Here is a 13460-nt window from a genome sequence, read left to right on the forward strand (position 1 = left end):
TTTGGCAATGTGCCCAAATCGATCGGTCGAGGTTTCGAGATGTAAGGCTGTCTCGAATTTTACGATGTTGCCAAACCAAAAAGTAAGCATGAGATTTCTTTATAGGTGTTTCTCACTTTCTACCACTGTCGATGGTCTGTGTCTGTGAGATTGTGCGGGTTGTGAGATAATCTGATAATCGCTCTCGAAACATGAGCAGCATGAGCGTGAATTAAGAGTTAGAGGTTAGAATCCATTAAGTGAAATTGGTAGAAATGTATGTATTAAAAGGCATTGAATCACAGGATCAATTAGTTTCTCGTAGACTTTTCCCCTAATACTCGTAAATCGGGAGACTTGTAATTTAAGGAGTATGGGTGATGTGATTAGATTCGTGAAAAAGTGTAACCTTATTGCTTGCTTTTAACTAGCGCTTATGGTTTTGATGCAATGATTGTCATCAGTTAGTTTCCTCTACTACACGACCGCACCCTTATGAAGGCACATGATGAATAAAAGTGGTTACTTCAGTTGTTAAGTACTCTTTCTCTAAATTTTATGTTTTGGCATCTCCGCTCCGAAATCACAAGGCTGCCGTGTTCCCTAGCTATGCAGATCGCTTGCTAAGTCTGCCCCCTGTGGAAAGTCTAATCATACCTAAGTTCTCTCCGGTTGGAATTTCTCTACTTCAATGTACGCAAAATAATATTTTGCAGCTGAAGAACACAGCATCTCTCTTGCGGCTATGAAACAATCCAGTTTTCTCTCTGAGCTAATAGATTTCATGATGTGCTTGACTTGACTGTAGCTTGATTAGTTACCCAGTTCATCCAGGATGTCACCATGCTCTTCCACAACTCTTGTTGTTTAAACAATTAATGGGCTCCGTTAATTAATGTTCGACAATGTTGTGGAAAAGCACGTCGATAGTCCGTCCAAGCATCGAAGGAGAAGTACATTTGTAGGAAGGTTTGTCAAGTCTGGCTTAAAGTAAGTCATGTACCAGCCTTCCACCTATCAGCACATCTTAGAGCGCCAGTTTTCTGACAAATAGACCAATTCTGCATTGTCAGACAATGATCTACCTTTTTTAGAATCCTTTCAGATGTTCCAGTAAACTGTAAACATCAAGTAAACATAACCTCACTTTCTTCTTTTACTTTTACACAGAGATAGAAGAGATAGCAGCATAGAGTAAGAGTAGTTAGAGGTAAACTCTCCCGTATAGAACCCGAACCCCTAAGAACTATACCATCATTGCAGCCTGATTAGAGGTTTTTTTGAAAGTTGATTTCTTACATACGGAAAAAAATCAGCGATTCTCGTAAAATTTGGGGGAAAAAAAAATAGGAATAGTTGGTTAATAAATTAGGTATCGCTCGGCATATATAAGAGCTCCGCCGAGTGACGGAAAATTTCAAGGGGGATATTGTGGCATTTTCACGTAAAACTTATGAAACTTATGCGAATGAATGAGGCTGCTTATGAACCAACAAAAAAAATGAAAATTCAATTTTGAATTTTTTATGAGATAAACTTCGTTGGAAAAAAAACATTGTTAGTTGAACTTGCAAATCGTCGGCGTGATTATTGTTACAGGCTGCGGAACCAACCCGTAAAAAGTACCTAAGTTTAAATGCATGGGAATATCCACCGAAAAAATTAAATTGCTTATTTAACAGTTTTGTACTTACAAACTGTCCGACTTGTTCCAAATGAGGAGCTTGGAGGACAAGGCGCATAAATGCAGTTTTTGAAAAAATTAAGATATGGTATCACAGCAATGCCCCGCAGTTTATTGCCCCGTGAAACTCAGCCTGTTGCTGTTGCGCGGGGCAATGCAACTAAAAAATTAGTGCGGGGCAATGAAACCAAATTTTTGCAATCCCCCGCAGGAATGAAATAAAATTGTTTCACAGCCCCGCACCAAAAAATTTAGAGTTTCATTCCCCCGCAAATTAAATTGCTGATTTTTCATAAAGTTAGATTCTTTCAAAGTCATCATAAAATTCTGAACGACATTTTCCATTCCTTGGAGTTTCTACTCAACAGCCTGGTCTATTTCTTCTAAAAACTTCATGTAAGAAAAAAACAGTTTGCAGCAACTCAACATTCACTGTGTCTAGTTCTCCTGAAGAGGTAAGATATTTCAATTCCAATCGTCCTATATTTTAAAAACACTTTCAGAATCGCACTTCACAGGATTCCCAACACTTCCAATTTCTTCCCTTTCTATTAATAGGAAAGTTAATAAGCTCATTCAAAGTTATTTCTGGTCTTTGTACTTTTGGAAGAAAGTAATAATAATAAAAAAAAAATCCTACATGCTATTTCTTTGAAACAAATGCCTTCCAGGAGATTGCACTTTTATGATGCAGTGCATTGTTTTTCTGTCAATCTTTCAATAAATTTTAAGGTAGATTTTCAAGAACTTGATGATGTGATTTTGCTGCTAAATCTCTGTTAATAACTGATCTAATGCGGAAAAATCAGTTGAATCACAGAGTGCTAGTAGCTTTCATTTTTCCATGAGGATCCCAGCAAACCAAGCACTTCGTAAAGAAGTTCTAGAAAAAAAGAATAAAAAAACAGGCATTAGTGATTATTTCCTCATTGAACAAACAATTTTAAGAAATTGCAAAATAGCTTCCATCGTTTGAAATGTTTACACCTTGGCATGTTGGATACAGAATGAAGTGAGTGACCAAAAAAATAAACATCCATAACATTGAGAACTACAGATAGAGGGCATACATGAGGCAAAAATAAGTGACTGCTGGATTTTTAAGTCATGCTAAATAAAGAATAAATTTGTTGTTAAGTATGATAGGTAAATTTCTGTATTTGAATTTTTTCTTGCGTTTCTATTTTTAATATTCAATTCATTTTCCTAAATGAAAGTCCCGTCACAGAATTTTTCTACTTAAAATAATTGAAACCTAATGTTTGACAATTGACTGATAAGTACCACTGGTAAGCATAGTGAAAATTGAGAGCCCAACCTCAGCTTCTAGGAGCAATCCCTTCAGCTTTTTATGATCTTATCTGTGACTTAGTCAATATTTAAACCATGTAATTTATTGTCAGGAAAATCTCATTGTATCTACTACAATTGGATTCATGTAAACCTACATTTACTCGATCACACTCGAAGTATTTCGACAGTGTGAGTCGGCAATCACATAACTCGGTTTGCGACATCGCAGACTTCCTGTCATACTTTATTTTTTAAAAAGAACACTAGTCAAAGGCAATTCTTTAAAACTGCCGAGATTTTTCTTCTCAGTGGGAAGAAAATTCAGCATAAACTTCAAGGAATGATGTCCATTTGTTCTCCTTTCAAAAAATTTCATAGAGCCGGAGATTTCCAGACACCGCAAACAATATATGTGATTGCGGACTTACACCGTCGATTTGGGCTACTGAGCATTTTCAGGAACTTAATGAGAGATTCATTGAATGGAGGAGGGGTAGGGCATGAGCATAGCAGTAGAGGTGATAGAGTTAGGGAGTGAGGGTTCAGGAAATTCACTCCAGATAATCTATAATTGAACCCAAAATTCGCAGATGAGCATTTTCCACACAATATTCATAATCATTTGAGGCTGAACGTTTGACAAAATTGGTAAATCACCAGACTATGGCGCGATGTGCCACAGATCTGTGCATCACGCTCAAGATCACCATAGTAATCTGGAAAATGCACTACAGTGTGTGCACCATGCACCAGGTATGATCACAAATTTCAGGTCTCTTTCATCTAGGTGAAATCTGCCACAGGCTGGTTAGAGTACTACTTTATGTTTACTGCCAACTGATTTTTAACTGTTATAAAAATAACTACCATCTAAACTTAAAAATCAATGTATGGTCAACTTAAGGTTGGACTTCTAAGCAGGTTGTACCAGCCATTACACAGTTTCAAGCTTGCAAAAAAGCGTTTGAGCATGTGTTGGTGCAGCCACAGGCATTCTTTTTGGATTTCTGTTGAGGACTATTGTGGCATCAAGATGTATGCCACATTGCACCATAGCCTGTACAATTCCAGGGCTTGCAATAAGTTACAGAATCAGAACACTGTATCATCTAGTGGGGATCATGGTCTTTGCACTGCGCATAGGTACTTCGACTACTGCCAGAGGGAGTATCTACTTACAATGTGCAAAACATCAGATTCCTATTATTATGTTCATGTTGAACTTGAGATACTTGATTAAAAGGAATACTTGCTTACCATCAGAAACTGCATGAAATGCCCGTCTTTTCAGAAGAATTTCGAATTGTCGTTGCGAAACTAGTTGCAGTTTCTAAGTGCACTTATCGATTCTTTCATAAGAATGAAGAAGCTTAGATTTCCTTCAAAGTGGGTATAAAATAAGGACCATAAACGAGGAAGAGTTGAAAAATTGATTTTAAATTATCACAACAAAAAAGTAATGCCCAGATAATTATAAACACTGAGTTTCGGGCCAGCCAGCATGAAGTTAGTATTTAGTAAGCTACGAGTAACGCAGAGAGTTTTAGGTTATGTTGATGTTTTCTCGTTTCGCTGTTGCCATATGGTAATTCCTGTAAAAGCTCTTTGAGAGGTAATAAGTCAACTTTAGACATAACTAATGTAAATTTAACTTTATTACTGACATGTCTCACTGTAATCGCAGTAAGTACATGCCATTTGTGTTGAAATTACAAAATCTATCTGTAGCCCACTACCATGGACCAAATAAAAGCTTCTTTTATTTGGTCCATGCCACTACCTCCAATTTGGCTCCACTGTTATTTTTGCTTTCCCAACCTTCCAAATCAGATGTGCACCATACGATTTGCCGAGCTCATCAGCTCATCACTTAATTCTACAAAGAAACAACAAGTTTATGCCAAAAATCTTCAGCTGATTAATAAAAGTCGATCTTAGTAAGCCCTTAGTCGTAGATAAAGTGAAAATTTAGAGATTCAATGGATGTAATATTTTAATGAGGTTGGCTACACTGAGATCGCGGGGATTTTTTTAGCGGGAAATCCTCTGATACTTAAATTCACGCAATGAACATTTTCAATTTTATCTGACGAACGGGGGTGTTTTAATTGTTTAAAAGCCCATCCGGGTCGACGAATATGCACTATTTTTCACGAGGAATCGGAAAAAAACACTTTTAAAGGCGATAAATCATTAGTAAGGAAGAAAAAACAAGCCGAGCGCAAAAAATTTACGCATCTGAACACAGCTTGCTTTCTTTAGTTCTTATTCAGCACTTATTTGGTGATGCGGATTTTTATTTTTTGGTGCACGTGTTTTTTTTTGGAGGGGGTGGGAGGGGGTTAACATTTAAAAAAAAAAACCCAAGTACAGTGTATTTCCGTATAGTTCATTGCAGTAAGGGAGAATTCTTATTGAAGAAAAATGAGTCACGGTGCTGGGGGGGGGGGGGGGGGGGGGGGGGGGGGGGGGGGGGTCAGCATTTTCAAATATCGTTTTTTCGGTCCATATGGTTAGAATTGGCATAAAAGGGGCTTATTGCGCATACTGGAAGATCAAATCTGTCTAACATCATTTCAAAATGGCGGCCGATTAAAGTTTTGAAACTATCCAGTTTCAAGGACAGACATTCTCAATTTATTAAGTTTAGTATGAGAATTTCCGGGATCTTTGAAATTATTTTTATTTTTTTGAGGGGGGGGGGGATAAATATCGATCATTTCCCGCACTACTCGCTATCTCTCCCCCCCCCCCCCCATCGGAAGGGGGAATATTTTTGAAATAACTCTATTTGAGCGCATCTCTATAGGTATCCGTGGCGCTAATCTTCCTACAATTTTTATACCAAGTTACCCAATTTTATGCAGTTACAGGTTAAAATACTTTCAAATTGTTGCATTTAACAAGTTATTCGTGCATCAAAGAAGGTGTTTTTACACCATCCAGAATTTCTGGGGGGGGGGGGGCAAATGAGACTATTTCAAATTCTGGGGGGGGGCGGCCCCCCTTCGCACGCCTCTGTTACAGAGATTTTGGACTTAATCGATGCGATGTATCGCATGATCGCATGCCAGTTCGACCACGTCATGATAAAAACTCATGAAGTTTAACATCTCTGCGACCAACGCCCAAAACCGCAGAGGGACGTAACGTCACCGTTTTTTTACCGGCTGATGAGAGCAGAGAGCAGGGGAATATATTTTGCTGTCGACGGACTGATATCGACCAACTGCCACAATCTCGGCATTTCCATCCGATCATTCATGTTCTGTAGTATCGTTGAACATTTATTAAGAGAGTCCAAATGTCGCTTCATTTCATTGATATCCTTCATATATGGGCTGGGCCATTATCGGTCCGAGAAAATCAAACTAAAGATCAACAAAGCGACTCACACAAGAAAAGCAACACAGTTCGGGGTCGTTTCGGCAGAGTTATGTGGACTAAAGGGGTCAGTCGAGAAAACTATTTGTTTTGAACAATGTATCGCCTTCAATTTTCATTGCGATTAATCCACCGTACAACTGGCTTGTTGAGAAGAACGGGCATTTGCTGATTGGTTTCGCGCCTTCATTTCGTTTAACAAGCAACACATCATAAACCACAGACTGGCAACATTGTATGAGTTTCAGCGCTCTCTGTCGGCTTTTGGCCGCAACCCCTCTTGGGTCACATTGCCACAATCGATTCGATATATCGCAGGGGAGTCTTGTGGAGGTAATGCCGTTGGAGGTAATGCAGTATTCCCTCGAATACGATCTATTCCGCCATCTGGATTTTCGCCCAGCGCCATTTTCTTTTCTGTTTCTGTTTCTCTTGACCGCCGGGAACGAGGAGGGTCTTCGCGATTGTCTTATGTGTGGAATTCTTAAATCGTCGTGATTCTCTTCGCTTTTATTTGATTTTCGATTGCGTAAGTATTTTTCTCGTTTTATCTTGTAACCCTCCGAAATTGGAAACTATTGAACCGCCTTTTCTCACCATCTCCGGGCCATGTGCTTCTTAGGCCCTCATCTACCACGTGTCCACGTCTCACCTTCTTAACTTGTCGTAATCGCCATGCACATGGCTACCAAGCTGTATATTGACCCTTTCACCTCATTATGTTTCACCTAAATTTCATTTTTCAGTTCCTCTCATTTGCTTTACTCTCATCCTCGGCATCCTACCTCCTAGGCGCAGCGCGTACACGCATGCACCTGGGAGGCGAATATCAGTGGCCATCGGAAGACTGCCCCTGTATGCCCTCATGTTAGGTTCTCTTTCCATTATTCGTTTGGCCATTCTATGTGCTCATGGCGGTAATGAAGAAAAAGCGCTTCATTTTACCATAGCATACCCTAAATGCAGGGGTACAATGGCTGACTCCAGTAAGGCTCAGTATCACACTATCTCAAGGTAATGGTAGCCCATCCTTTCATGTAAGAAATGCCTGAAAGTTGTTGGATTTCATGAAGTTCCAGTTGGACGTAATTCTGCCTAACGGAACTATGTGCATTAAAGCATGAGCCCTGAGACACATAAGCATGCATGCATAACAGCCAGGCGGATAAAGAATGGTGGTCGCATTTCGATTTTGGCTGCCATCTTGAAGCGCTGTGACGTCAAGAGGGTTCAGTTTTTGCCATGCAATTCGAGGTTGAGCCGGCTCCCCCGGCCTCGGCCGGCCCATGTACCCGATACCGTGTGATGTCCAGAGGGTACGAAATGCGACCACCATTCTTTATCCGCCTTGGCATAACAGGGCTAACGTCACAATGCACATAGTTCTGTTTGATAGAAAGACGTCCAGTTAGTGTGCTGCATTTTGGTGTTTTCCATGGTAGCACACCTTCCACTACCAATTTGTGAGGTATCACTGTCAATGTCATCTTTGTCCGTTCATTGTCTTCACTCAGTTTTTGTGCTGCCTTCCCGTGGTGGAGCCTCACATCAGACATAGTTCGCACCCCTGTAATGCTTGTGTTTTCATTCCAGTTGAATGAAAGAATTTTCTTTGACAAAGAATTTACACTCATACTAAAAGACATGCCTCGCCTTATCTTTCTCCTATCTTTTTTATTTTTAGGTTGTTGCAAGTGATCCACAATGGTGAACAACAGAGTCCCCTCAGTATTGAGTAAGACCTACTCTACGCCTCGGCGACCATATGAAAAGCCTCGACTGGATGCTGAGTTGAAAGTTATCGGTGAATATGGACTCAGGAACAAGCGTGAAGTCTGGAGAGTGAAATTCGCGCTGGCCAAAATCCGTAAAGCAGCTCGAACTCTTCTTACCTTGGAAGAAAAAGACCCCAAGAGGTTGTTCGAAGGTATAGCTAATTTTTTCTCCTCATAATGTCAGTACTCAGAAGCGCAGCCCGAATTGTTGTAAAATTATTTTGTGTTCCTCAAGGAAGAGCAATGTATCAATGGAGGCGCAGGGTTCCAACTGCTACGTGCATTATCGGTGTTGTCAAAAAATAATATATCCCTCTTTTTAAAGAGCTCTATTATTGATGTCGAGTGTTAGCTTCTTCTCACTACTTCGATGTTTCTAAGAGATACTTGCAATGTGCCCTAATCTCAGTTTATTGATTGTTACCCTTACACCAGGAGCAGCCCAGTTCGATATTCAATGATGATGAATTTACGTGTGCCATACTCTGATCCGAAAGATGTATTACGTAATTTTTAACTCTGAGATTATCCTGACCAGCTGCATTGAGTTGTTTACATTCTGTCTCATAGTAATGATTTTTAGGCTAAGATTAGCTGCTCCCATTCTCTTACAGGCTTTTGACCCCATCAGGAACAGAATTTATGCTATGATCAAGATACTTAATGGGTGATTCGATGATGATGAACTTACGTGTGCCATACTCTGATCCCTAAGATGCATTACGTGATTTTATACTCTGAGATCATCCTCAGCAGCGGGACTTAATATTATTTTTCATATTCAGCCCAGAAGGAACTATGTTAGAACTGGGCTACCTGCTCCTGTTCTCCACCAAGTGTGAGTTCGTATCCCATCAGGAGGAGGAAGATTAGAAGTGGATTTTACTTTTAGCAGTCCCGTTTCTTTCAGGACCGTACCTAATCAAAGGGACCACAGAACACTTTTTCTGTTTACTCCATCAATATTTCCTTGAGAAAAGCATTTTTACAATCATTAATTATTTTTGTCTTTTTCGCCTGTAGGTAATGCTCTTCTACGTAGGTTAGTACGCATTGGTGTGTTAGACGAAAGCAAAATGAAGCTCGATTACGTATTGGGTCTGAAGATCGAAGATTTCTTAGAGCGCAGATTGCAAACCCAGGTGAGATATCTCGAATGAGTCAATGAATTTCAGTTGATACTACAGATTTCAGTCAACTAACCTATTAGAAGAGACAAGTTGACCACTATTTCCCTCTTTTTGCTTTAGAGCAGCATGGAATAAGAATCAGAACATTGGAACTATCTTATTTATCTGTTTTTCCTTGTCAAATTCCTAGTTTCAAAAGGTCAGGATGTAACAGGCATCAATCACTCTTTCATTTAAGCTGCATCCTCTCTTACTGTGTAATCTTATCTGTCGTACAATTATTTGCAATTGTCTGCAGTTATTTGAATGTATGACCAATCGAATGATGACAAATTTATCTATTTTTTTTCTGACACCTCTCGACAGAATAACTTTTGTTGATGACTTTTCTCTGATGGTTGGTTGTATCCTATCTCTCTAATTTCTCAGAAACAAATTGATTTTTCAAAAACATTGTATGAAACTGATGATGAATACTTTACTTATGACACCTCTCGTCAGATGAGCTGTGGTGATCTTCACTTTTCTGATTGTTATTTGTCCCTATGTTCCTTAAAATTTGTAAGATAATGCCAGCCTTCTCTATGAAGCCCTTTCCTCATTTCAAGATTTATTATTTAACTAAGAAATACATTTTCTCTCCTTGCAGGTTTTCAAATTAGGATTAGCCAAGTCTATTCATCATGCCCGAGTTCTCATCCTTCAAAGGCATATTTTGTAAGTATCATTCTCTCGAGACTTTTTCTTAATTAGCTTGAGAGCTGAGGCACTAATGCCAGACTCAAGACCATTTGTTACTCTCCATGATTCCCAATTTCTTCATATAAACCTACCTGAATCAAGTAAAAAATTCTCTACATTTCTGTAATTGAGCGGTTAGGTTCCTAATCTATAGGGGGTTTTCTTTGCGGAAACTTGTGACATCAGTGGTCTTTACGTAAGGTTACTGTGTTGTTCTTGTGAGGAGCTTTAGGCACCATGTCACGAACCGATATCCAAGGTAGAAAAGAAAGTAAGAATACAGAAACTTCTTCATAAATAGATTTTGATGTGTCCATACATTTGGTGCAATGTAGAAATACTGACGAAAAGCTCATACTCCGAAAATCAATTGATAAAACTTTGAAACTGGAGTCAAAAAAATGTTTTGTCCTGCATTTGTACACAGTGGCCAGCAGATGGAATTGATTTGCTTGTGTTGGCCTCATAAGCTAGACTTGGCATGCAACGTTTTTAAAACCACCATCACCCGCACTCAGTAGTGAAAATTCTGTAAGCAAGTAGGAATACTAAGCATTTCTAATTAGCATTATTCAATGGATGGTCTCTATAACTGATCATGTTGTGTCAACAGGCTACCCTCAAGGTGACATTGCAAAGATCCTTACATCCATTGTTCAGTTACCCAAACTGTGGAGCAGTGAAACCCCTCAGATTCCACGAATAATCCCAGAGGAGTTAATTTTGCCCTTCTTGCCACTTCAAAGATGGAAGCTTTTCCTCTTAGAATGTTGGAATTAAGTGGCTAAATCTATTTCCTCATTAGCCTTTCAGGCCACTTAGGAGTCTAAGGTATACCCTTGGCTCCTAACGTCTGATATCACCTGATTGTGATCGGCAAGATCTAGCCTCTCAGGCCACTTAGGAGTCTAAGGTCTACCCTTGGCTCCTAACGTCTGAGCTATCCCTTGTGATGGAAAAGATATATCTGGTATGAGCATTTGTGTGTTAGAAACTTAAATTTTTCAATTGGAGGAGTCGTCATTTATTTGGCAATTATCAATTTACTTTTAAAGTGGTGCCTCACTATGCTGCATTTGCCTAATTGCAAGCGTGGCAACAGACTTAGGAGTTAAGATGAATAGAGAGCAAGTCCACAAATGTCTCATCCACACAACTTGCAACTGAAGCTATTTGCTTGTTTTTGTATGAAAATCTTTGGCTATAGGAGCAAAATCCCTCTGATTTGTGTTACAAACATCAGTTTCAAGTGGAAACGGCAAATGCCATGCTGTACCAAGCCATCCATATCAAGCAAGTCTAGACAAGTATTCGGTGCTCCCTGAGTAAAGTCCAACGCACACTGCAGAGTGCGCGTCCTTCTTTAAGGCATTGTTCACCTTTTCCGTACATTCTCACAAGAAATACAGTGAAAAGATAATTTTTCAGAGAATTGCAAACTAATCAATATACTTGCATGCAAGTAATCCAATATTTTTTAAATAAATGGAAAATATGGAGCCTTGCAAAATTTCCTGAAATCATGTAAGATGTCAGCCTCTTGTTGGTGGTGCTTATGTGACAGGATGAGTTCAAGTTTTTCTAAAAGTTCCTAAAAATATTAATTTTTTCATGACAAGTGTCCATAATTGTGCTTTCTTATTTATTAGGTTTAAAATGGCATGTTTTCAGCAAAAAGAGCAGGGGGTGGGGAGCGGGTTCTTCACTTCCAGCATTCCTAGGAAAAGAGGTTTTTTTTTAATGGAGGGGCCACAGCAAAAGAATGGGGAGGACCAAGAGCTTTCTGCTTCTTTGAGACCATCCCTAAAAACTCTGTCCTTTTAACTGCCTCTATGTAGCTAAGAACATCCAGATCAATGCCTAGAACCTCTTTGCTATGTGTTTTAAATGCTCATGCCACCATCAGTTAGTCTAAAAGGGATCTCCAAACGAACGCTTGTTCAATTCAGTTCTACTAAAAATAAATTCATGATTAATGGGTGCCAGAAAGGGCTGTGCGAAAAAGACATCCTGATTCCCCGTTTTATTTCTGGTAGTTAAATTTTTGCAAGTATTTTATTCACTATTTTACATGCCAGCTCGCCTATTTTTACTCCAATCATCGGTTGGTCTCTACTTAGTTCTCACAAAATTTCATTTACTGAGCTTTTTTTTGTTGTTTTTTTCAGAGTCCGCAAGCAGTTGGTTAATGTACCCAGCTTCATTGTAAGATTAGACTCCCAGAAACACATCGATTTCTCCCTCAACTCACCTCTTGGAGGTGGCAAACCTGGGCGTGTCCAGCGTAAGAAGGCCAAAGCACAGAAATCTGGCGGTGGAGAAGCAGAAGACGAAGAAGATTAAACTCAGAACTGTAATCTTACGTTATGACTTCCTGTTTGTTTTAATTTTTTAATAAAAACAAAAACCTTGTACAAAAATTTTTGCTTTCATTTGTTCTCATTCGATTTCCTTTTTCATTGAACACTATTAGTTGAACGCAAGTGGCGCATGCATTCACTTTAAAGAGACCTCGAAATCATCAATGAGGAAGCATTTTTCTTATTCCTACAAAAAAAAACCACTGCACAAAATAGATGATTACCTCGAACCTCACCATAATAAAGACCAACTCAATAAATAAATATTGTAAGAAGTGAAAGACGTTTAGAAATCAATATTTTGTCAGAGGTCATTAAACATCTTACCATTCATATCTATTGGTATTTAGTAATGTATTTCTCTACTTAGTCAGTAACTCAGCTTTTTTAAACATATTTTCTCATCAGGAATAACGCAGTAAACAAATTTATCTCATAGGTGAGGAATAAGCGTTTTCTGCCACTGGTGGAAAATCAAACTTATTGCTAGCGGATAAAATCAAATCTACTTGAATCAAGTTGGTCATGGCAGAATTAATTTCAGCGTGCTTTGCAATCATTGAATCTCTCCAGTGAGCTCAATTTTTCTTCACATTTAAAAAAGTTTAATGTATCCAAGAAGGAAGTAGACTTTTAGGAAAGAACTCCCTGTTTTCCACATATGTACCAAGTTTTTTCACAAAATCCAATCCACGTACGTTGATCATGGTCTCTACAACAGGGACTTCCAAATTCACGGACATTAGGGTAAACTATAAACTTTAATTTCTCACCTGCAAATTGATTTTGAACTTCTTACATAAGTGAATCTTTCTCTTTGTGGAATTTTTATGAGGATATAAGAGTTTCAGTACTTTAATTAGACCACACCCTACTGAAAGGAACAAACTCACATCGGCCATTGCCAAATGTAATCGGAAAGTTATCATAGTAAAAAAACTCAATATCACATCCTAGAAATGACAAGATGCCTACATGAAACCGAATCAAAGGACATGGACTTTGAAGAAAGAGGAACAATGAGTAAAAAGTTTTAGTTTGCCAATTAAATAATTAATTTTGAGCCGAAGCTGGCCTTCAAGATATCTCATAAGGATTTTTGGCATGTGAAAAT

The 13460-nt window shown here is 38.8% G+C and overlaps 1 protein-coding gene and 1 long non-coding RNA gene across 3 annotated transcripts; one reads left to right on the top strand and one right to left on the bottom strand.

Annotated features, from left to right (window-relative positions):
- Positions 1-1754: 1754 nt before the first annotated feature.
- Positions 1755-5368, bottom strand: LOC140224520 (uncharacterized). The gene is made up of 2 exons (XR_011899790.1): positions 4214-5368; positions 1755-2546 (listed from the first exon to the last, which is right to left on the bottom strand). It is a non-coding gene; the product is annotated as an uncharacterized lncRNA (long non-coding RNA).
- Positions 5369-6710: 1342 nt separating this feature from the next.
- On the top strand, positions 6711-12406 carry RpS9 (ribosomal protein S9). Of its 2 annotated transcripts, XR_011899789.1 has the most exons (6): positions 6711-6869; positions 8025-8267; positions 9139-9257; positions 9895-9962; positions 10600-10956; positions 12155-12284. XR_011899789.1 is itself a non-coding variant. In XM_019048475.2 (5 exons), the coding sequence occupies exons 2-5, from the start codon at positions 8045-8047 to the stop codon at positions 12327-12329; spliced, it is 585 nt and encodes a 194-aa protein (XP_018904020.1). In that variant the 5' UTR covers positions 6711-6869; positions 8025-8044; the 3' UTR covers positions 12330-12406. The 2 variants fall into 2 exon arrangements, 1 of the variants encoding a protein (XP_018904020.1); XM_019048475.2 differs by lacking the exon at positions 10600-10956 and having other exon boundaries at positions 12155-12406.
- The last annotated feature ends 1054 nt before the right edge of the window (positions 12407-13460 follow it).

The sequence above is a fragment of the Bemisia tabaci genome, chromosome 4 (assembly GCF_918797505.1).
Source record: "Bemisia tabaci chromosome 4, PGI_BMITA_v3".
In the NCBI taxonomy this organism is placed as follows: domain Eukaryota; kingdom Metazoa; phylum Arthropoda; class Insecta; order Hemiptera; family Aleyrodidae; genus Bemisia; species Bemisia tabaci.

Coding starts and splice junctions, on each gene's coding strand:
- RpS9 (XM_019048475.2), top strand. CDS start 8,045: ATGGTGAACAACAGAGTCCCCTCAGTATTGAGTAAGACCTACTCTACG. Junction 9,258..9,894: donor AGCGCAGATTGCAAACCCAG/GTGAGATATCTC, acceptor CTCTCCTTGCAG/GTTTTCAAATTAGGATTAGC. Junction 9,963..12,154: donor ATCCTTCAAAGGCATATTTT/GTAAGTATCATT, acceptor TGTTTTTTTCAG/AGTCCGCAAGCAGTTGGTTA.